The sequence below is a fragment of the Hippocampus zosterae genome, chromosome 16, assembly GCF_025434085.1.
Source record: "Hippocampus zosterae strain Florida chromosome 16, ASM2543408v3, whole genome shotgun sequence".
NCBI classification, from domain to species: Eukaryota; Metazoa; Chordata; class Actinopteri; order Syngnathiformes; family Syngnathidae; genus Hippocampus; species Hippocampus zosterae.
Window position 1 is genome coordinate 10809958 of NC_067466.1, and position 24857 is coordinate 10834814.

At 42.0% G+C, this 24857-nt stretch overlaps 1 protein-coding gene across 4 annotated transcripts; it reads left to right on the forward strand.

The window, feature by feature from the left end:
* The first annotated feature begins 1045 nt into the window (after positions 1 to 1045).
* LOC127588666 (transcriptional regulator ATRX-like) lies at positions 1046 to 19997 on the forward strand. 4 transcript variants are annotated; one of them, XM_052047475.1, is made up of 35 exons: positions 1046 to 1215; positions 1713 to 1810; positions 1892 to 1947; positions 2738 to 2766; positions 2862 to 2983; positions 3188 to 3304; positions 3428 to 3537; positions 3816 to 3883; positions 3977 to 5691; positions 6093 to 6153; positions 11344 to 11507; positions 11590 to 11763; positions 11846 to 11948; positions 12712 to 12799; positions 12879 to 13064; positions 13129 to 13258; positions 14321 to 14430; positions 14508 to 14651; positions 14737 to 14914; positions 14991 to 15128; positions 15296 to 15471; positions 15554 to 15671; positions 15865 to 16001; positions 16074 to 16120; positions 16179 to 16252; positions 16345 to 16462; positions 16541 to 16632; positions 16871 to 16976; positions 17089 to 17266; positions 17349 to 17540; positions 17620 to 17763; positions 17846 to 17917; positions 17995 to 18090; positions 18916 to 19044; positions 19110 to 19996. In XM_052047475.1, exons 1-35 carry the CDS (start codon positions 1211 to 1213, stop codon positions 19206 to 19208), a joined length of 5574 nt encoding a protein of 1857 aa, XP_051903435.1. In that variant the 5' UTR covers positions 1046 to 1210; the 3' UTR covers positions 19209 to 19996. The 4 variants fall into 4 exon arrangements, with proteins under 4 accessions (XP_051903435.1, XP_051903433.1, XP_051903434.1 ...); XM_052047473.1 differs by having other exon boundaries at positions 1077 to 1259; positions 19110 to 19997; XM_052047474.1 differs by having other exon boundaries at positions 1077 to 1259; positions 16541 to 16629.
* Positions 19998 to 24857: the final 4860 nt, after the last annotated feature.

Genomic DNA, 24857 nt, shown 5'->3' on the forward strand with positions numbered 1-24857 from the left:
ACAAGCAGTACTTCCCAACCTGCATGCCATGGCTGGCACAGTACGGTTGGATGAGATTATCACAGATGCCATGGGAAAAGAATCCAGTTTTGTCCAAATTGTATTTAATAACTACATCTAACTTGGCCATCGATGTAGAATGACAGAGCAATTAAATGCTCTTTCATAAGATAGCAGAAGGTATAACAAACATGAAGTCACTTTGTAAATAAAGACAGACAAGCTCATCATTATTTCAATATTCATATTTTTTGTGACATTTTGTCATTGACTTTGAAAGACTATAAATCTTTCCAGAGGGCAACTCCACAAGAGAGTTCCCTACAACTGGCAATAATTCCACAATAGAAAACAGCAAATTGTTTCTCTCTGAGGCAGGTTGTCAACACCCCAGCAATGCGAGTCTGCATAGCTACACATATGCCAGAAATCATGGACATCAAGGTTATTGAAGAAATGTTCAAAGCCACATGATTTTGACAAGAGAATAAAACCTTGGGTTTTTTATCTTTTCACCCCTGTTAAAATTTCAAATTGTTTCATCTTGAAAGATGTTTTATTTAACTATGAAAACAAGAGGAAATGTTTGCAGCTGGTGGTCAATTACTTTATTTGGGAAACCAGGCTTTTTTGTCTTTTTCTCCGTTGAATTTATCTCATTCTATTCCGATATGTTTCTATATTATATGATGAAGTTGTGGGTGTCTCACACATACAGTACATGTATGAATGCATGTATGTATAATTTCAATACTAATATCATTCACTTTATGTGACACTTGGGAACTCCCAGTGTTGCTCATGTTTGAGTTTATTTCCACTTGAAATATTACATAAGATTCTGTCCCTCATTCCTCCTAAGATTTGTCCTTGCTTGTTCCTCTGTTGTTTTCGTTGCCGTCTCGCTGAGACCTCTGAATTAAGGTTTACTTCCAATTTAGGAACAGTCCACGCCGCCCGCACACAAGTCGGGCGAATGTACCACTAACCTATCAGCGACTAACTATAGTTCCTCCATCTACAATTTAGATTTCAACAGCCCTATGACTTCTATTCCGAGCCAACAGGGGGCGATAAAGTAGTAAAACCTTCAACAAGCAAAGTCGTCATTTGAAAACGAAAGAGAAAAAAAAGGGGCTCTTTTGTTTTCTTTTTATTTAATGCTGCCCTCCAAATAAGCGCACCTCTACATTGTTGGTATGCTTAAAAGATGAGGTGAGGACAAAACACAATACTCCAAATGTTGCAGCGATGTTGAGGTAAATCGGAGAAACCACTGCGTCGTACGATCGTAGCAAGAATGGCGAATATCGATATGCTAGTTTCGCTACAATGTAGCAGCCAGAACGAAGCTATAAACCTTTTAAGTTTTTGAATAATTCTGGCGCAGTTGGTGCCTCGTTTGAAATATGCATAAAAAACATTTCTTCTTGTTTTATATTATTTCGACTTTGTTATTAGGAGTGTTGTTGGTGGTATTATCGCATTTCTCTAAACGTGTATACAATGGTCAAAATCAGAAATTTCTTGACTCAACTAAACTCTTACTTTCTCACGTTGCTGATTATAAATCTATCTCCTAGGTTGGAGTTTAATTACTCTACAACCCTCTTTCTTTTTGGATTTTCCATTAATATTGTTATTGACGACTAGATATTTGAGTATTTAGTATTCAAACAGATGGCTGTATAAAACATTTCTTTTGGCTGCAGTACTACAACAAGCAAACTGAATGTATTGGTCAACAAACTACATGAATACCTGGCCCATTCTACGCATGAGGATAGCAACGGATCAGCTGACTCTGATGGTGAAATCACGACCCATTCATCCTTTGATACTGTGTAACATTGGTCGGAATGCTTGTTGACATTTTATGTTACATTTGCAGATGTAACTATCAGGAATGGTTCAGTGGGAAACTCAGCAGCCTCCTCTATGATGGAGGTAATGCAACATGCAGTGGTAATGGTTCAGGGAAATCACATCCATTGTATTCGAGGACATATAATACTCCTTTTTTAAAGCATAAACAGTTCCCAGGTGTCCTAATCAAAGGTCAAATTACAGAAAGGTGAAATTTGCCAATTTACCATTTACCATCCATTCTTGATGCGAGTAAAAATAACTTGTTGGGGGAGGGGGTGAGGGGGTTGTGTATCAAAGTGAGCCACTGCTCCACCTGCCCACTTATACGATGTAGAGTTCAATTTTTGTTACCATGACAACTGGGGTAATCAACTTTTTCACAAACATTCTAGAATCTTATGAGAATACCCAATTCCTGCTGTATCCCTCTTTTGTGCAGATCAGTAAATGATGTGCATGCAGCGAACACATCACCAAACACATTTCAAAATGGCAGATCTTAACCCACGATAGTGGGCAAGTCATGTGCATAGAAACTGCTAATTGACTCAGTTGTGGAACAAGGCAGCGATTAAAAAGTTTACATTGCTGTTCAATTTCACTTTTGATGGTTGGGAATTCAGAGACCAAACGTTTTGTATGCCAACAATATAAAAGTCAAATTTAATAATATGTCCCCCTTAAACAAATAAAGCGCTAAGTGGTGCTCAACATATTCATGGACAAACTGAGGGCATAGAATAGGTTAGATTGATAGAGTGAAATAAATGATTTGGCTAATTACTGACCACTATTATTGCTATTATAGCATGCTAGTATCGAAACTGTTGCACAGCAGTTTAAAAGTGTCACTTTGCTTTTTTTGTAGGCGCTTGTGGACACAAAACTCTCTAGAAGGTGGGTGAAGAAGAACTACATGCGAAATGCTCAGCACATGGCCCAAATGGAAGAGAAACTGGCTTTCGGTGTTAACTACTTCCTCAATATTTCAGAAAACCTTCTGTTGTTACAAAACATTCTGGCTTGGACGAATCTGCAGACTCAAACGACAGCGACAATGTAGATTTCCCCTTCGGTGCAAATGGCCACCCAGATGTCACCAGCCTTCCTAAAGGTGCATCTATTTCCACATTACTTTGAAACACTATTCTGTGCAAGTTTTCAATTCAATACAGTTTGTTATAAATTCTTCCTGTAAAATCCAACAACACTGTCTATCTCATCGGTGCTGAGGAAATCCAGTTAGACAAATGTAAACGTTTTATCCTTTCTTTTGTAATGTTACAGTGTAATGACTTGATTGCCATGATTTGCCCAGGCACTGTTCTTGTCCGACCTGAACCTGTCGATAATGGCAGAGATGACTTCAGGGGTCCGGAGTTTTGCAGCCGGAAAAGTAACATGCTACGGAAAGAATTTTCAAGGAGACGAGGAGGTCAGTCAAGTTCCGGTGGACACAAAGTTGTAACAAATGTCGCAACAACAACACAAGCTCTTTCTTCTGCCAACCACATATGAAACCATATCTTCTCGTTAATATTATTGTCGGGTTCTACAGGGGGCCAACATTTGGAAATTGTCAGTTGCACTGCCTGTGGCCGACAGGTTAACCACTTCCAGAGAGACTCCCTTATTCGCCATCCAGTTCTCAAAGTACTCATTTGCAAGGTGAGTCAGAAATATATTTCTTTTTTGGGGGGTTTGGGGGGCATTTCTGCATATTTCACCTTGTGCATCAGTATTCCTGATGTTACTAAGCAATTTGAGTTAGCCGTTTGGCTGCTTGGATTCTCTTGTGTATTTTGGATGCGTTTTCATCATCAAATATTTACATAAACAGATTTGACAGATTTATGGAATTACAGTGCATGTTCCTTTTAAAACCCCGGAGCTCGGTTATTCTCGTCCAATATTTTGTCATTTTTCACTCCGTTCTGGTTTGACAGTCATGCTACAAATATTACTCAAGTGACGACATCAGCAAAGATGGCGATGGGATGGATGAGCAGTGTCGGTAAGATTCAAACGGGAAAATAAACGGTCTTTATTTTTAGGTGTTAAGTTTCAAATTTACCCTCTGTCCCTTTTTTTCCCCCCTCTTATGCAGTTGGTGCGCAGAAGGGGGGAACCTCATCTGCTGTGATTTCTGCAGCAATGCTTTTTGCAAGAAGTGCATTCTGAGAAATTTGGGACGAAAGGAACTCTCTGGTATCTTGGAGAGCAAATGGTACTGCTATGTGTGTAACCCAGAGCCCCTTTTTGGCCTGGTGATGGCCTGTGACAGCGTGCTGGAGAACATGGAGCATCTGTGGCAACAGCAACGCAAGAGAAACCGAGCCGAGACGGGGAAATCGGAACTTTATGGCATGCTGCCTCGACCTCAAATCCTTCCCTTTGCTAACTGGGATCACAACGGCATGGATAGTAGCGTTGTGTTCAACTACAACACTTTAAATGTCTCTAAGGATATGACTGCCAAGGTGAAACATTTAGTAGACTCTACAAACAATGTGAACACGAACTTTATTTATTTCATTCATACTGCAACAAAGACCAAACAAGGTGTTCGAAGCCTCTACTTGAAGTCATATTTGACAGTGGTGAAATCCATCCGATTGTCACTTGCGGCACTCGAGGAAAGCCTTAAAGAAGAGTTCAGCGACTTGGACGTCTCCAGCTGTTGGGAGGAGTTACTTAGCAATGACTTTGTGCCCCAACCTAACATCGAAGCGGACCCGAAGGTCTCCGGCGATTTAAACGTACATACGTTGCCGAAGCCGGCAGATGAATATGTGGAAAAGGGAGTCCTCGCTGATGTTGTAAGCACAAGTAAAAGCGTGAACTTGCCTTTCCCCAATGCTGGACAGACTCTTCAGACAGTGGACCCACAATTTCCTCAAAGTGGTCTCAACATGACCAAAAAGCTAGTGGTCAAACTTACACCAGTGCCTGTGATGCAGGAGCCCTGCTCAGATGCACAGCTTCTTCCAAAAGACACAGTGGAAGAGATGTTTCATGGAAAAGATGCGCACGGAAATGAAGAGATGGTTGTTGCTGAGAGTAAAATGAGCGCGGACCACCCGAGCACGTCACTCCACCTCGAAGAGGAACAAGGCAGTCGGAGGTCTCCCCGTGTGAAGACAACACCGTTGCGTCGTCCCAGCGACGTCAAGGGTAAACAGTCTCTCTCCACAGCAGACAGCGAGAGCGAGTCGGACCCCGAGGCACGGCAGAGTTCAACGGCCGCCCAATTCTCTGAAGAACAAAGTCCAAGCCAGACCCGAGATGACTCTGACTCGGATGAAATACCCGCGGTGCTCCTTGAGCGAGTCGCTATGATTCAAAGCTCCGATGAGCACCAGAGCGACGATGACAATGATGGCAGTCCAGCGTCTGGCAAAGTGGCCAAGAAGCGTCTCTTCTGGCTCACCAAGAACACCCCGATTTCGCCAGAGAGGATTCGCCGGAAACGTATGCTGCTGGACCGTTCGCCCGAGTCTGAGCCTGTTGCCGTTAAGACTCGATGGGAAAGGGGGACGGCTTCCTCCATTGACCATCAAGAACCAACGACTCAAATGCAGCACCTGAAGACCTTGAGGTCTATCGGCAAGAGCGAAACGGAAGGGTTTCCTCGACAGCAGGCTATAGCGGAGGCCAGAAAGCACAAGACTCATGCTCCCCAGGAAGTAATGGAGAGCACATCGTCATCAAGCGAGGACGACCATGACGATGACTCTGCGAGTGACGCCGACCATCATAAGATGGAAGTAATCACAGAAGATGCGGCGTTACTGGGACCAGCAGCTTTCCATCCATCGTCTGGTAAGTGTGACAACGGTGGTGCCCCTTTTCCGCGACACGGTTCCACTCATCATTGGCAAAACTTGATAGGATTTGTAGGTATTTAGTACATCAGGTCAGGGTTATAATTGTGCTGAAACGATATGATGGGGGTAAGAAATACCACTGCTGGGTCGGTACGTTTATAGGATAGACAACTAGTATTGATGCTAACATTAGCATACCCTTTATGCAGTGCTTTAGCTCTGGTTGCTGACTTATTCTCACTCGGCTCGTCGGTGTGCTGGAGCGTATCCTCGCTGACTTTGGGCGAGAGGCAGGGCACACCCTGGACCAGTGACTAGCCAATCGCGGGACATATGGACACACAAGCAGTCACTCTCACATTCGTTATTGTGTCTTATTAATTTTTTATTTTGCAGGCGGTGAGGATCAAGCCGGGCCCACTAGGGCAACAGGGGATGACGACGACCCTGAAAATAGGTATGGTTCTAAAAGCCTGGAAGTAGAGTGTGTAAAACAGCCAAGGTTTGGCAGAAAGACTGCAAGTCCGAGAAGCAAACCCGCTGCTAAATCCACCAACTCCAATGCCATCAAGAGTCACTTGCGGTCTTTTCGCGCGCGACCAAAACGTAGCTGCAGCAGAGCCCCGGAAATCAAATACACATTCTAAAAGAACACATTTAGGGCTGTATTATTTCCATAAAGATTCATTCAAATGTATATCTTTATCATATACCGTACTGGCCCAAATATAAGATGGCCCTGATTATAAGACGACCCCTCTTTTTCAAGACTCAAGTTTGAAAAAAGACTTTTTGAACACCAAATACATTTTTATACAGAAAATAATTACAGTACATCTGTAACAAATGATTATAACAATATATTTGAGAGAAAAAGCATCTTGAAGTTTACACCACAACTTCTCCTCAGCTGCCGGTTAGCCTGGCCGATCTTTGGCCCACTTTTCTCCCAATTGTCGCTATGTTTCTCCATTTTCTGTTATCTCTTCTATTATTTTCTTCTCTTTCTTACCGCAATTTTTTTATTTTTCTTCTTCGTGCTACCACCTATTTTTATTTTTATTCTTCGTGACAGGGGTTCGCTTTGGCCTTGGGAGTCGAGTTCAGCATTCGCTTCAATGATATCTGGCGCCTTCTAGCGTCGTGAATGGGTATAATGTCTCGACCCCGAATATAAGACGACCAGCACTTTTTCTTATTTCAATGCAAAAAACACCGTCTTATATTCGGACCAGTACGGTACATTGATTGCTCCAGGCAGATAAGCAAGAAGCTTGTAGTTCAATGTCCTAAAAGCGGAACTGTTTGTTGCCTTATATTCCAACGTGTTCATGTGTGACAGACAGACGGTTCATATGCCATGAAAAGTATTTTAACCAGGTCAAAAAATCAAGCCTGCGACAAAGTTGTGTGCAGCACCTTGAACTGATGCAAATGTGACATACTTTCAAAGGTGAAGTATTCCGTTTAAATCTTGCCTTTCTGATTTTTGTTGTTGTTGGATCAGTCTTTAAAAAAATAAATAAATAAAATCGATAGCCGATTTTCCTTTATTTATTGAAAAAAATCTCTTGAAATGTTAACAACATTGCTTGTTATGTGCAATTATTGGCAAGACTCAAACGAAAATGCTTCACCTTCTTGATTCAGACTTTTTCGATCCCGCACTGAATCATAAATCACCGTTGTTAGTGTTTAATTTTAGGTTAATACATATCAAATTTCTAAATATATTACTGAATAAAGATGCCTGTGATTATTCTCATTCGTCCAGGTAATTTCATTCTCCGAGCATTGACTCTCCCGTAACTGGACTGTTCAGGTTGTCTTATAAGACGTTTCATTCTTTTCTTCTTCATCCACCTTGCGCTTGTTCCTTGTGGAACTCGATCCACTTTTTAGAAATGACTTTCTGGTCATAGCCACCAGTTTTGAGGGCCTGTCTCAGGTGCCTGAGTTCTTTGTCTTTGGCCACTGAGCTGGCAGGAACATGATCAGTCTGAGTTTTAAGGTTCCAGTAATACCCACTTTGTGTTCAGGTGGGTGATGTGAGTCAAAAAATATTGCTCAGTGCGTGTGTGTTTTTGGTAAACCCAAACATGGAGGCCCCTGACGTCTCCAATGTTGACACTGCAGTCCAAAAAAAAGCAACCGTTTGTCTGATATCACCATATCTGAACTCGACTTGTAGTTTGTTTTTTTTTTTTGCTTGGAACCCATAATTAATCTACATTTTTATATGTGCTATTTATATGTAAAAATTGTTACATTTGAAAGCCAGTGCCACCGTGATGCCAAAAGGCGCATCCAATAGGAGAGGAGCTGGCGGAGTGATATCGGAGTGCTCAAAGCGATGGTCCAAGTAACAGGAAACACCTTCCTGTTACTTTCTGGTTGGCAAGCGCTTCAAAATATGGAAAAACTTGCTCCACGTTGATATCGTTCTTGTGTACAGCTCCGCAGAAGAGAAAACAAGTGCAGTGCGAAAAGGCCAATACAGTGAGGAATGCACAGACGAATTTGTATGTTGGGGAGATGAAATAACCACCGATCAGGCGCATATCGCATCGCTGTGTGCCTCTTGCGTGCGCTTGTTCGTGGGGGAACTACACAAGTTTGCTTAGAGCGGAGAAGGCGAGAGGTTCCTTCATTTAAAAAAAAAACATCGCTAATTAATCTAGAGGCTGCTGGTTGTGTTTTGCATGTCAGAACATCCACTTTAGGTTGTTGTCTCCCCCCAAACTGATTTTGCTTTAAAACATTAAATGTATTTCCATTTGACCGGCCCCCTTAAATGTGGCCCGAAACATGCCGGTAACGTATTTTACCTAAGCTGCCTCTCCATTGATTTGTGTCGAACACCCATGTTGAAACATTTATTATTGAAACTTTATTTTGGGATAGAAAAAACCTACCATCACTTAGCCTTTTGTGGTAAACCTAGTCTTGTCATATAAATAACTGGGGGACACCCCCCGCATTGAAAACAACGATGATTCATGCAACTCTTTGTAGGCACAAATCACATCTGTTTGTCAAAGATGTAGTTTGTGGTGCATGCAGATTGACGCTTTGGATTTGCAAAGTTTAACATCAAGTCAACATAAAGCCTCTGGTATTTGCCAACATAATGAACAATAAATATGATTGTGACATAATGCTTTAAAAACTGGTATTTAGTCTCTTTATTTTAATGGCTTGCCTTTCGTCACCCCACCAAAAAGGTCACAACCAGTGCAATAGAGCACTGTCAACAAAGCGTATCATAAATGACCTCTGACTTCCGCCTCTTGAATCAGGGTGGTTTTGGTGGCATTCAAAATTGCTTGCAATCTTGTACCGATGTGGAATGACCCCCGGACATTTTGAAAAAGCACAAATTTAAACATGACAAAATTTTGAGGAGCAACGCTCTTCCCTTACTGTACCGATGCTTTCTTGGATTTCACTTTTTGTACCCAGTCGCGCTTGCCGTCATTTTGAAATATTGATCAGCATTATTAATACATGTTAATAGAGTTGGTCTCATTCACGCACATGCAGTCCTTGCTCTGCTGAGGTGTTGAGATATTTGTCACCACGTTGCTTTATGTAGAGACGAATGGAGTTGTATAACTGAGTTCGAGGCCAAGCCCTGCGGTGTGATACGGGCTCACGCAGTTGAAACCGAAGCCGGCGTTTGACTCAGAAGGGCTTTTCGCTGTGGCCCCCCCCCACCCTCCCCCCATGTAGGAAAAAAACAAAACAAAGCAGCTGGAAAGAGTCAGTTGTGCTCGTGAGCCAAGTGAGCTGCTGTAATTGCAATCCGTGGTTACCGTACAGAACACTTGTATGCCACCAGTCATGTTTCAACCTATCCCCCCCCCACACAAGTCATATTAGCATTTTTGTATGTTTTACCCCACTTTCTATGCACAGATAAACATTACTGCTGACCATTTTCTAAAGCTTAACGTACAGCTTCTTGAAATGGAGGACTTTTTGACTGCCTTTCAATTGTGACACGCTGCAGAGAACGCAGTGGCAGTTCTCTGAAGTTGGAGACAATTTGTGTTACGAATAAATGTCACCGGTCAGTACTTCCAAGTAGAAATAACAATGTTGCACATCTGAGAATTGAGAGTGGGCTGTGAAACAACATTTATAAGCACCCAAATTCCGATTGTGTCCTTTTTTTAATGACACCCATGTTTGTTTCTCGTGTTTTTCTCTCCAGGTCGGATTTTCTGACAGCACAGCAGTGAATGTAGTGCTGTTAGGAAGGATGACGTGACGTGACTTATTGTTTGGCTCACTTGTAAAATGGTCAGCAAGAATGTGAAGATCACATTGTTTGTGCTTACTGAGGCCAAAACATGTAAAAAAAATACTTCAACTGGTGCTCTTTTTGGAATCGGCCCACTAAAATGATACATTGTGACGCTTCGCGGTATTAACATGTTGGATTCCGTCTCGGTGAAGATGGCTGCTCCATTCCCTCTAGTGAGCCATGTCGATGACCTAATTTTAGATTAGGGCCTTGCGTGAGAGCGTCAGGATTTCTGAGCGATTTGACATGGGATGGACAATTGAGACCAAGTCTGGAAGAAGTCCCACACATCATGCTTCATTCTGGATTGACTTGTCTTGAATACAGCGCTGGACTGATCGCCAAAACAATGCATTACATTTCAAGCTCATCGTTTTTTGTTGTTGTTTTTTTTTTTAAAAACATTTTCACATGTGAAATATAAACGGTGATTTTGTGAATCCCGCTTCATTGTATAGTGTAGAGATCCGACGTTACATGGCTTACCCTTGTACAGTCCTTATTTATACGTTGTAGTTGTAAATGTGATGGCAGAGGACATTTGGTGATCAACAAAATACAGGAGTTGTATCCTTCTAATGAACCCATAGGGGCTTGGCCCTCGACCCTTCTTTCCCCCCCTGAAACTTAATTCTTTATCTTAAGATATTCTGGGACAATTCCGAGTTCATCGAATGTGCACAAAGCAGAAGCTCGGAGGTCAGTGCCTCACAAATATCCTTCTGGATGAATTTTTGAAAATATCATGTTTAATATACACGTAAAAAGTCTTCCCAGAGTAGTTGAAGCTGTATGGCTAAAAAGGGGCGGGAGACCAAGTCTAGCCCCCCCCCCCCCCTTGTAGGCGTAATTGCCTTGTATCTCAATACATTTGTCAATATAGTGTGTTATGAGGGTTAAAAAAAATGCAAGCGGTAATGATGTGATAAAAAAAAGAGAAAATCCTGCTCCTATATGGGCGTACTCCTAAGAACATGTCTTTGTGTTTTGGTGGCATCTGTGCATACAACTTGCTTGCTCGAATAAATGTATCCGGCTCTTGAAAATGTCTGATCCGTCTTTTTCTGCTGTCTCACTTGTCAAACTATCTCTGTGTCAGCAAGTTCTCCTTTCCAGCTTTGAATTCTTGTTTTGATTGATGTTTGACTTTCACACACTTACTTCAGCTTTGTCCGGGGGCCCCTTACGAATAACCGGTCTGACTGACTCGAATTGAGATACTCTTTGCCTTGCAGTATTTATATAGCCATTTCATATTGAATTTTCCAGCTGAAGCTGATGTTACTGATCATGAAATGAATGTGAGGTACCTTGTCCTTCTCTTCTACTTTTTAAAAGAATCGCTAAGAAAATACTTTTGGCCCAAATCAATGCCAACATCTCATCGTTCGATGAATTATCGTCAGATGAGGAAACACGGGATGCCGAGTCGTCTTCTGAGCCTGAAAGGGAATTTAAACAATCCAGTGAAGAATGCGGACAAGAGGACAACGGTGAGTCACGTAGGTTTTGTTGAAAGTGATGTCTACTTGGGAGTCTGAGAACTCCCCGTTGGTTATGTAGTCATTCGAATGTCTGCCACAGGGGAAACCTTGTCGTCTTCTGACGCTGGCACCGGGGGGCCCAACTTGAGGCAGCACCACTTGCTGCGCCACAAACTCACCTTGGATGAGAGCGCAGGAAGTAATAAGGCAGCATCTGGGAATGAAGCAGGAAAGGCAGACAAGAAGAGGAGAGTCACCCCCAAGGAGCTGAGCAGTAAGGACACCTCACACGTGGAGCGCCGACTTTGCGTGTCGTCTTGGAATTTTTCTTAACGTGACGCGTGCTTTATGTCCAGCTGATGATGAGAGCGGAGTTACTGATAATAGCTCATCGGAGCTGGAAGAATTTGGAGTGAGCGAGGAGCTGAGTGAGTCAGAGGAGGAAGAGAAGCTAGAAAGGTATAAAAAGAAATGGGGCGGGGGGACTGTTTTTTTTTTTTTTTAACAGGACAAGAATATTTGATCAACAGCCGAACATTCTGTACTCTGCAGAAGTTTAGCGCTATTTAGTTGGGGGTTTTTTTCACTTTTTGCTGTCACAGCCTTAGCCAATAATGAATAAAGTTCAAGTTTTCCTCTCAAAATTCTATACACAACCCACTTATAATAACGAGAATTATTAAAAAAAAACTAAATTAATGAAAATAAAAATAGGCATCACATGTACGTTATTGGGCGGCCCGGTGGTCCAGTGGTTAGCGCGTTGACCTCACAGTGCAGAGGTCGTGGGTTCGATTCCAGCTCCGGCCTCCCTGTGTGGAGTTTGCATGTTCTCCCCGGCCTGCGTGGGTTTTCTCCGGGCACTCCGGTTTCCTCCCACATTCCAAAGACATGCATGGCAGGCTGTTTGAACACTCAAAATTGTCCCGAGGTGTGAGTGTGAGCGCGAATGGTTGTTCGTCTCTGTGTGCCCTGCGATTGGCTGGCAACCAGTTCAGGGTGTCCCCCGCCTACTGCCCGAAGACAGCTGGGATAGGCTCCAGCCCCCCCACGACCCTAGTGAGGATAAAAGCGGTTCGGAAAATGAATGAATGAATGTACGTTATTCACAACTTTTGCTTTGCACCTTTGGCAAAGGACTCACAACCGCTCAATATGCTTTGCGGTAAGAAGAAGTGGTAGGAACCGCACATGTGTATCCCGTGTCATTTTCTTTTTCCAGTTCACCCCCTAAAGTCAAGAAGGAGTCCCTCCCATTTGTTAGCAAGACCGCGATCACCTGCATTTTGTTGTCTGACACCAGTGAGGAGGTAACCGTAGCGATGACCGGTCACCATCACCGGCAAGGAGAAGTTTGATGTCCTACATGACTTCTTTACATTGGAGTAGAGCGAGCAAGAGATTGCCGAAGGTGATCTTAGCAACACTTCAGGCACGCCCAAAGGACGCAAAAAAATCCGCAGAATCATCCAAGATGACAATCTCCGGTCTGAGACTCAGGAAGCGCTGCGAGAGGAGGAGGAGCGATGCAGACGACTGGCGATTAGGGAACAGCTGATGGAGGACCGACGAGAGGTACTAAACACAAACAATCGATTTTCATTGCAGTCACGAATGACTCTCCTATGTTGCGTTCCAGACAATCGTCGATATGTCTCAAGAGTCTGTCACCACCAAGCTGATTCTGGATCAGGATGAGCAGACCAAGAGACCTCTAGTTCAGGTGCACAGGAACCTCGTGACGAATCTCAAGCCTCACCAAGTGGACGGTGAGTGCGCACATTTAAATCGTTGGTCTACGTATACAGTATTGTTAGATTTCCACGGTTGCCAATTGGTCAACACGTCCGCCTCACAGTGCAAAGGTGCAGGGTGTGCAGTTTGCATGTTCTCCCCGTGCCTGTGTGGGTTTTCTCCGGGTACTCCGGTTTCGTCCCGCATTAGAAAAAAAAATGCATGGCAGGTTAATGGAACACTATGAATTGTCCCAAGTTGTCAACGTAAGCTCAAATCTATGTGTGCGCTGCGATTGGCTGGCAACCAGTTCAGGGTTTCCTCCGCCTACCGCCCGAAGACAGCTGGGATGGGCTCCAGCACACCCGCCACCCTCGTGAGGATAACGAAATTACCATTAAAGAAAAAATGGAGGCGGCCCGGTAGTCCAGTGGTTAGCACGTCGGCTTCACAGTGCAGAGGTACAGGGTTCGATTCCAGCTCCGGCCTCCCTGTGTGGAGTTTGCATGTTCTCCCCGGGCCTGCGTGGGTTTTCTCCGGGTGCTCCGGTTTCCTCCCACATTCCAAAAACATGCATGGCAGGCTGATTGAACACTCTAAATTGTCCCTAGGTGTGAATGTGAGCTTGGATGGTTGTTCGTCTCTGTGTGCCCTGCGATTGGCTGGCAACCGATTCAGGGTGTCCCCCGCCGACTGCCCGGAGACAGCTGGGATAGGCTCCAGCACCCCCCGCGACCCTAGTGAGGATCAAGCGGCTCGGAAGATGAATGAATGAATGAATGAAAAAATGGATGGATGGAGGCAACCTGAAAGAAATGAGATTATCAACGCCCTCTTGTGGCCCATTTTTATTTCTTCCAAGATTTATTGAGGTCGGTCAATGCCAATTTCATTTAAAAACAACGATAATACAAGCTAAAATGAAATGTCAACGTGTGCGAACCCCGTGATACATTTGCTTACCCAACATGGTAACACGCCCACATAGTGGGCGAAATAACAGCTGATTAGATGTCTCTTGAAGCATTACTCATGTCAGGTGTTCCAACTGCCGTGACTCAGAAAATCCTTTTGTTTCTCCCGGTCCTCATCAACAGGAGTCCAGTTCATTTGGGACAACTGCTGTGAGTCAGTGACGAAGGCCAACTCCTGTCCAGGATCTGGTTGCATCCTGGCTCATTGTATGGGCCTGGGAAAGACTCTGCAGGTATCGAGCCATTGGTTGTAAAGTTAAAAAAAAACGGTTCACAAAATCCACAGGTTGGTTCATATCAGTTTTTTTAGGTGGTTGCTTTCCTGCACACGGTATTGCGGTCGAAAAACTTGCACTTTAAAACGGCCTTGGTCGTGTGTCCTCTCAACACTGTGCTCAACTGGGTGAGCGAATTCAACAAATGGCAGAAGCAGTTAGGCAAAGATATCGTGAAGGTATGAGATGACACACGTGTAAACCGGCAAAGGAGCACACGCATCCTCGTATGGTTAATATTTCCAAATATAAATTACATGACAGGTCACCGAGCTGGCCACCATGAAGAATTTTGCTGACCGACTCTGCGCGCTGCAGAGGTGGCACACCTCTGGAGGCGTGATGATTATGGGCTACGACATGTACAGAAACCTCTCACTGTCCCTCAAACTGGACGATCACACGTTAAAGCGGCAGTTGAAAAACCTACTGGTGGATCCAGGTGGAGTACTTTGCATCTTTCAGGATACTTCAAAACGTGTTTTCTGAGGGTGCTTTGTCCACTCGGACATCTTCAGGTCCAGACTTTGTGATATGCGACGAGGGGCACATTCTGCGCAACGACAACTCCAACATTTCCAAAGCCGTGGGCGCTGTCAAGACGCGGCGGAGAGTGGTGCTAACTGGCACGCCGTTGCAAAACAATCTGGTGGAGTGTAAGTTTGCAGCACCGTTACGCGAATGCGACAATGAATCCATTTCAAGATTTAAGTTTTTGCTTAGAATTCTTTAATGCCGGCTAATGATTTTGTTTTTTACTCGCTCAATCTATGCAGGTTGAAAGCTCGTTTATGTGTTTTGTGTCTTTGTGTTTTGTCCACAGACCACTGCATGGTCAACTTCATCAAAAGGAACCTCCTGGGCTCACTGAGAGAGTTCCGAAACCGCTTTGTCAATCCCATCCAGAATGGCCAGTGCGCCGACTCCACGCCCAGAGATGTTCGAATCATGAAGAGGCGCGCACACGTCCTCCATGCAATGCTGAGCGGATGCGTGCAAGTAAGAACTAGTTTGGATATATCCTTTCCTGTTGCCTCAGCAATCACATTGTTTTGTTTTGTTTGTTTTTTTTTTCCTGTAGAGGAAAGATTACTCCGAGCTGACTGAGTTTCTGCCTCCCAAGTACGAGTATGTGGTCGCAGTCAGGGTGTCTCCACTTCAGTATAAGTTGTACAACCATTATCTGCAGCATGTCAGTGGTGAGTGGACATGGCAAAAAAAAAAAAAGATCCGAAACTGATTATGGATCATGATGGTTTATTGTCATTCATAAAATTTTCTACGACAATAAAATATCCCAAGAAATGAACTTATGGCAATAAAACAGTTTTAGTTGATCCTATTTTGCAATTGAAATGATGATCGAGGTTAAGTTTCGGCCTGTTTTCTCAGGTTTGGGAAACGTTATCGGCACGACAAAAATGAAGATTGGCGCAAACCTGTTTAAGGATTTTCAGGTCCTCAGCCGGGTTTGGACTCATCCATGGTGCCTTCAACTCAGCTATAAGGCCAAAGAAAAAAAGCTCAGAGTAAGAACGCAAAACTTCACACATTTTTATGCAACATTGTTCCTAATTATCTGTTTTTTGTTTACGTGATAGACACATTTGGTAAAGAACAACGATACCGGTGCTCCACTCATGGAAAGGTAAATTAATAAATGAATGAGGCGTTGTACAACACTAAAGTCCTTTTGTGTGCCGTAGCGGACCAAGCGACCGCACCACCAAGGATCCAACCCAAACCGCTTCAACAAATGTTGCTCATTCGGCGTCAACAGGTACCGAGAGTGATTTAGTGTCAGACTCGAGACAACAGCAGCTCGCAAATACTCTTCCTCATGTCCCCTTGTGTGTACTTGTACCCTCTCAGGCCCGTGCTGGTTCAAAAATATGCTGTCTCAACACGACGCCAAAGTTCTGGAGCACTCGGGCAAGCTGGTGCTCTTATTTGAGATCCTGAGGATGGCTGAAGCCTTGAACGATAAAGTGTACGTGTCTGGTTTTTTTTTTCCTCCCACATCTGCGCAGTGCAAAGACGGTACCTTTTTTTTCTTTTCTTTACTCAGACTTGTTTTCAGTCAGTCCCTGGTCTCTTTGAACTTGATTGAGAGTTTCCTGACAGTTTCTCACCGGAGAAGAAAGGACTCATCGGAAGGTGGTATGTATTTTTGGGAACGTTTTCAGTGGTACATTAACTTTGGAGTCTCCTAAACGTAACTTTTTCAAGTCGAGAACTTTTTGGGCCCATTACTTTTTGACTTTGTGTTTGTCAGCCCAAATTTGAGTCCCAAAAACGAGCCTAACATCCAGCACTTCCCCTGTGAAGTGAAAAAAGATTTGGTCATTGTAAATTTGCACCTACATTTACACTAAATATGGCGCCTGTTTTCACACAGAGAGAAGCTGGATTAAAAACCTGGACTACTATCGCCTGGATGGCTCTACCACTATTGCATTACGGACAAAATGGGCTAAATGTTTCAACAACATCACTAATGCACGGTACAGTTGAACCCCCCCCCCCCCCTACCCCCATTTACTACATTGCTAAACTACACGGTGACATTTGACACACACTGAGACGAATGTGACGCAAATCTTCTCTCCCCGATAGCGGCCGGTTGTTTCTCATCTCGACAAAGGCCGGCTCGCTGGGCATCAACCTGGTGTCTGCGAACAGGGTGATCATCTTTGACGCCTCGTGGAATCCTTCCTGTGACATTCAAAGCATCTACAGAGTGTACCGCTTCGGCCAGATCAAGCAGGTGTTCGTGTATCGCTTCTTGGCGCAGGTGAGCTCACTGTGGTCACGTGCCAATCGCTGTTCAAGGTCACCGTTAATGTGTCTTTGGTCGTGTGCATGTTGACGCGTAGGGCACAATGGAGGAGAAAATCTACGATCGGCAGGTGACGAAGCAGTCTTTGTCCTACCGAGTGGTGGATCAGCAGCAGATCGAGAGACACTTCACGCTCTCCGAGCTCACGGAACTTTACACATTTGAGCCGGACTTGCTGGACGAGCCTCATTCCAGGACGACGAAGCGAAAGACCTCCGACTTGCCAAAGGTAACCAATTTTTAAACTGAAATGGTGTCGTTTTGCTTTGTTGACTCCGTAATCATTTTGAACCGTTTGTCTTGTTTAGGATCAGGTTCTGGCGATGCTTCTGGAGAAGTGTAAAGACCACATAGTCAGCTACCACGAGCATGCGTCTCTGCTGGACCATAAACAAGAGGAGGAGCTCACTGAAGCGGAACGCATAGATGCCTGGGCTGAGTATCAGGCTGAGGTAATGAGCCATACACTCAGCCAGCAGCAGCTTACCACAGTTACACATTTCCCTTTTTAATAACGATGTGTCTTTGTGTTAGTCTCACACAGCCAGCGCCCCAGTGAAAATCAGTCTGGACACCTTAAACATGAAGTCCAATGAAGAGCTGATGGTAAATATTGCTTCATCTTCCGGCCAGTGACCTTTTTTGCTTTTGCATTTGACTGAACACGACACGTGTGCTCGCAGCACTTGCTGAACAAAAGCAGAGCAAAATTAGCCGCCGCCTTCCAGGCCGTGCAGACCATGACGTCTCACCCCCTTCAGGAATACCTGCAATATGTGGTGAGTCATTGCAATTTTCGTTAATAATGAAAGGAACATGAACGTGATCCGGTACAATCCAAATTACACTGAACAAATGTTTGGGGGAAAATGTTGACAAATATCTAACGTTGATCAAATTCTATGGCGGGTCTTGCAAATGAAACCTATGCCTTCAGTTCAGTGCTTTCACCCAATTTATTCCACCCCTTAAAACCCCTTAACTACCCCCTCAACCAACCGGTAGAGCATATGACGACGGTAAATAATGCGTTTTAAGGACAAGTTTTGATTTGATTACCGGTAGATGAAGATAGCTATTTGTGCTATTTTCTGCAATGTTTCCATGCAATGAGATCTCCCCATTGTTTTTTTTCTAACAGTCAAGAGTATTGTCCCTTTCAAACGAGTGATTTTAGTTAGCACTCGCTCAAGAAAATATAAAATGTACATTTTTCCATTTAGCAGCATTGGAAACCAACAATACTCGATACAAAAGTGCATTAGAACAGCACGAAAGAGTGCCACGTTGTCTGTAGCTCTTCAGGCGAATGCCATGACCGAAACAACATTTAAATATAATATATAATCACACACAAAGATATGGATTTTTGTGTGCAGATTTCGCACACGAGGTCATAAATTTTACTGTGGTTAACCAATCAGGATGGAAAAATGCTTACATCACGGAGGACAAATTGGAAAGTGATTGGTGAAAAGAAACAGTCCCATTGGAAATAAATGTACGCAGTTTGATGGAACACACCAGAATTTCTCATGTAAAGAATGCTCCGTGCTTCTTTCATGACCAATATTCCAAAACAGCTGTGCTCACTTCTGTTCCAGTCACGCCAGAATCCACAAATGCCCTTGGAACTGATCAAGATGAAGGCCATGCAGTGGAAACAAACTGACACAAAGGAGCTGGAACGGAGAAAGGCTTTTTATGCCGAAGTTCTTGAAGAGCAGCGATCAGTAAGTTCAAATGGTATCGTGAGTGAGCGTAGAAGCAATGAATGCCTCCCATGCTTTTATTCCAGCTCACGTTGCACATCCAGACCATTTTGTGCGAGCGACGGAATCAAGAGCTGCAGGGGGCGACCACTTCTGTTGCAAACCAGCAAACAACAAATAACTGAAGACGGGGGTCTTGCTGGTGCGCCAGCTTTTTATCGAGTATTTAAATCATTTCAACTTTTTTGATTCACCTCTCCAACAAGGACTTTAATGTGACCAACTTGGTCATTTCCTTCCATTTCATCCATGTGATGATTTCCATCATACGTGCCTTAATATTTTGGGGAAAACTCAAGTGCTCCGATTTTGTGCATTGCTCTCATGCTTTAAGCGCGACAGGGATATATTTTATAATACTTCATTTTCTATGGTTATTTAAATAATGTTTATTTGCATTGGCTGTGTATTTTAGCTTTTTGTTCATGTTTTTTGTACGGTCTTGCACTGTTGTTGTCACTGGAGCAAACTGGGGAAGTGTACTTCCTTCAAGGATCAATAAAGTAAGCAAAAAAAATAAACAACCCAAAACATATCCATCCATCTTTTGTTCCTCACAAGGGTCGTATCAAGTCTCTGCTTATCCAATTCATCACGAAGGCTAATGCGCCCACAACGTCTAAAGTGAATGGAATAGAACCCCTGCTGTTACTTTTGGATGGCAGTGATTCTGATGTGTAAAACGGCTCAGCTAATGGAGACATGATTTCACTTCAATATCAGAATGTCGTAGATGATTTGTAACCATCTTTTCCTGGATTCTTTTTCAGATTAATTTTTAATCTGGTGATAACCTCCTTCTTTCCTGTCCCTGAGTATTACTATGTTTACATATACAAGATGACTCCACTAAATAAAGTCCGACAGGAAGGTTCTATGTCACGATACGAGCAAATGTAGAATAATTGGGAAATGTAAGGTTGATTGTTTTTAGTTATCATACATTTGCATATGATCAGTAATAAATTGATTATGCTGCAATGAAGAATGCCTATGCTTTTAATACAGATATAATTATGTAAAAAAAAATACAGTATATACAGGTATATATACTGTATATATATGTATGTGTGTGTGTGTGTGTGCATGTGTGTATACAGTATAACTACATAGTTTATATATATATACACATGTATACAGTATGTATATGTATGTGTTTATATGGACATATATGTATATGGATATTTATGTACATATACATTTATAATTACATGTATAATAAAGAATGCTAAGTGTGTAAAAGTTGAGGGATGCAACCACCTTTCCGAGAAAGGTCTCGGCTTTTATCTGCAGAGCTTAAATATACTGTACAGCAAAGCTTTTTCTTGTGACGATGTATAGAAAGGCGTTTTTAGCCCCAAAAGACAACCATGTATAGAAAGGCGTTTTAGCCGAAAAATATGACCATATATAGTAAGGCGTTTTTAGATGAAAAAAACGATCGTGTTTAGTAAGGTGGTGTTTTTTTTTGCCGAAAAAAACCCCACTATGTATACCTAACTATATGTAAGGCGTTTTTAGCCGAAAAAAACGACATAGTATAGTATGGCGTTTTTAGCCCGAAACAGTGACCATGTACATACAGTAAGTCATTTTTAGACCGAAAAAACGATATAGTATAGTAAGGCGTTTTTAGCCGGAAAAACCCGACATAGTATAGTAAGGCGTTTTTAGGCCAAAAAATGACATCGTATACTATGGCGTTTTTAGGCGAAAAAAAACGACATAGTATAATAAGGCGTTTTTAGCAGACATTTTTAGCCAAAAAAACACAACCATGTACAGTAAGGCTTTTTTAGCCGAAAAAACCCGACCATGTATAGAAAGGCGTTTTTTTCCCTGAAAAACACGACCATGTATAGTAAGGCGTTTTTAGCCCGAAAAAAAAACGACATAAAATAGTATGGAATTTTTAGCCCAAAAAAATTACATCGAATAGTATGGCGTTTTTAGCCGAAAAAACGACATATAGTGTGGCGTTTTTAGCCGAAAAAAACGACCATACATAGTAAGGCGTTTTTAACCCGAAAAAAACAACATAGTATGGCGTTTTTAGCGGAGAAAAACGACCATGTATAGTAAGGCGTTTTTAGAGGAAAAAAACGACCATGTATAGGAAGGCGTTTTTAGCCCGAAAAAACGACCATGTATAGTAAGGCGTTTTTAACGGAAAAAAACGACCATGTATAGTAAGGCGTTTTTAGCAGAGAAAAACGACCATGTAAAGGAAGGCGTTTTTAAGTGAAAAAAAACGACCATGTATAGAAAGGCGTTGTTAGCTGAGAAAAACTACCATCTATAGTAAGGCATTTTTAGCCAAAAAAAACTACCATGTATAGTAAGGCATTTTTAGACGAAAAAAACGACCATGTATAGTAAGGCGTATTTTTGCTGAAAAAAAACACCATGTAGAGTAAGGCGTTTTTAGCTGAGAAAAAAAACTACGATGTATAGTAAGTTTACTATACATGGTTGTTTTTTTCGGCTAAAAATGCCTTACTTTACATGGTAGTTTTTTTTCGGCTAAAAATGTCATACTATACGATGTCGTTTTTTCGGGCTAAAAACACCTTACTATACTATGTCGTTTTTTTCAGGCTAAAAATGCCATAATATACTATGTTGTTTTTTTCGGCTAAAAACACCTTACTATACATGGTTGTTTTTTTTCGGCTAAAAACGCCATACTATACAATGTCGTTTTTTCGGGCTAAAAACACCTTACTATTCTTTTTTTTCGGGCTAAAAACGCCTTACTATACGTGGTCGTTTTTTGGGGCTAAAAACGCCTTACTATAAATGGTTGTTTTTTTCGGCTAAAAACGCCACACTATACATGGTTGGTTTTTTCGGCTAAAAACGCCATACTATACTATGTAGTTTTTTTCGGCAAAAAAGCCTTACTACACTATGTCTATTGTTTTTTTTTCGGCTAAAAACGCCATAATATACTATGTTGTTTTTTTTGGCTAAAAACACCTTACTATACATGGTTGTTTTTTTTCGGCTAAAAACGCCATACTATACGATGTCATTCTTTCAGGCTAAAAACGCCTTACTATTCTTGTTTTTTTCGGGCTAAAAACGCCTTACTATACGTGGTCGTTTTTTGGGGCTAAAAACGCCTTACTATAAATGGTTGTTTTTTTCGGCTAAAAACGCCACACTATACATGGTTGGTTTTTTCGGCTAAAAACGCCATACTATACTATGTAGTTTTTTTCGGCAAAAAAGCCTTACTACACTATGTCTATTGTTTTTTTTTCGGCTAAAAACGCCATAATATACTATGTTGTTTTTTTTGGCTAAAAACACCTTACTATACATGGTTGTTTTTTTTCGGCTAAAAACGCCATACTATACGATGTCATTCTTTCAGGCTAAAAACGCCTTACTATTCTTGTTTTTTTCGGGCTAAAAACGCCTTACTATACGTGGTCGTTTTTTGGGGCTAAAAACGCCTTACTATACATGGTTGTTTTTTCGGCTAAAAACACCTTACTATACATGGTTGGTTTTTTTCGGCTAAAAACGCCATACTATACTATGTCGTTTTTTTCGGCAAAAAAGCCTTACTATACTGTCGTTTTTTTCGTCTAAAAACGCCATACTATACAATGTAGTTTTTTTTGGCTAAAAACACCTTACTATTCTATGTTTTTTTCGGGCTAAAAACGCCTTACTATACATGGTCGGGTTTTTTTTCGGCTTAAAAACGCCGTACTATGTCGTTTTTTTTCGGCTAAAAACGCCATACTATACTATGCCATTTTTTTCGGGCTAAAAACGCCATACTACACATGGTTGTTTTTTTTCGGGATAAAAACGCTATACATGGTCGTATTTTTTTCGGCTTAATAAAGCTGTCGTTTTTTTCAGGCTAAAAACGCCTTACTACACATGGTTGTTTTTTTCGGCTAAAAACGGCATACTACACAATGTCGTTTTTTTCGGGCTAAAAACGCCTTACTCTACTATAGTTTTTTTCAGGCTAAAAACGCCTTACTACACATGGTTGTTTTTTTTCGGCTAAAAACGCCATACTATTCTACGTTGGTTTTTTTCGGCTAAAAACGCCATAATATACGATGTTTTTTTTTTCGGGCTAAAAAAGCCATAATATACTATATTGTTTTTTTTCGGCTAAAAACACCTTACTATACATGGTTGTTTTTTTTCGGCTAAAAACGCCATAATATACGATGTTTTTTTTTTCGGGCTAAAAAAGCCATAATATACTGTTGTTTTTTTTCGGCTAAAAACACCTTACTATACGTGGTTGTTTTTTTTTGGCTAAAAACGCCATAATATACGATGTCATTTTTTCGGGCTAAAAACGCCTTACTATTCTTGTTTTTTTTCGGGCTAAAAACGCCTTACTATACGTGGTCGTTTTTTGGGCTAAAAACGCCATACTATACTATGTCGTTTTTTTCGGCAAAAACGCCTTACTATACGTGGTTGTTTTTTTCGGCAAAAAAAGCCTTACTATACTGTCGTTTTGTTCGGGCTAAAAAAGCCTTACTATACGTGGTCGTTTTTTTGGGCTAAAAACGCCTTACGATACATGGTTGTTTTTTTTTTCGGCTAAAAACGCCATACTATACGATGTCGTTTTTTTGGGCTAAAAACACCTTACTATTCTATGTTTTTTTCGGGCTAAAAACGCCTTACTATACTATGTTGTTTTTTTGAGGCTTGGCAAATTTAGCTTTTAATACATACTTCTCTTCTGCCACCGCTTCCAGTCGGTCAATAAAAGTCTTGGGATGGTGGGAGCATGCAGGGTCCACACAGGAGGGTGAGAGCCAGGATCGAACCTGCAACCTCTGGGTTGGGAAGTCAACGCACTTACCGGTGGACCACGTTTCTCCAAATGGAATTTGACTTTGTCCTATTATATTTGTCTCGGAAGGCCAACGTTGGAACACAATAGTCACCATAACATATAAGCCAGAGCTGGAATTGAACCCTGGACCTTCACATCGGCAGCCTGCCACCTATACCAGTCAGCCACGACTCCAACGATTGCAAATCCGTTTAGTTCTATACGTGGTGGTTTTTTTTCAGGCTAAAAACGCATTACTATACATGGTCGTTTTTTTTCGGCTAGAAACGCCATGCTATACGATGTCGTTTTTTCGGGCTAAAAACGCCTTACTATACGATGTCGTTTTTTCGGGCTAAAAACGCTTTACAATACATGGTCGTTTTTTTTCGGCTAAAAACTTCTGCTAAAAACGCCTTACTATACATGGTCCGTTTTTTTCGGTTAAAAACGCCTTACTATACATGGTCGGTTTTTTTTCAGCTAAAAACACCTTATTATACATGGTTGTTTTTTTGGGCTAAAAACGCCTGACTATACATGGTAGTTTTTTTCGGCTAAAAAAGCGTTACTATACATGGTCGTATTTCTCGACTAAAAACGCCCTACTACACATTGTTTTTTTCGGCTAAAAACATCTTACTTTCAAGGTCTTTTTTGGGGGGTTAAAAATCCTTACTATACATGGTCGTTTTTTTTGGGCTAACAATTTCTGCTAAAAACGCCTTACTATACTGTACATTGTCATTTTTCTCGACTAAAAACGCCCTACTACACATTGTTTTTTTTCGGCTAAAAACACCTTACTTTCAATGTCTTTTTGGGGGGGCTAAAAATCCTTCCTATACATGGTCATTTTTTTTCGGCTAAAAATGTCTGCTAAAAACGCCTTCCTTTACATGATCGTTTTTCTCGGCTAAAAACGCCTTACTATATACATGGATAG

What these genes read in the sequence shown, in the direction of transcription:
- LOC127588666 (XM_052047473.1), top strand. An exon ending in AGCTTTCCATCCATCGTCTG is followed by an intron (nt 5,692 to 6,092) that starts GTAAGTGTGACA and finishes TTTATTTTGCAG; the next exon opens with GCGGTGAGGATCAAGCCGGG. An exon ending in GCAAAACAATCTGGTGGAGT is followed by an intron (nt 15,129 to 15,295) that starts GTAAGTTTGCAG and finishes TTTTGTCCACAG; the next exon opens with ACCACTGCATGGTCAACTTC.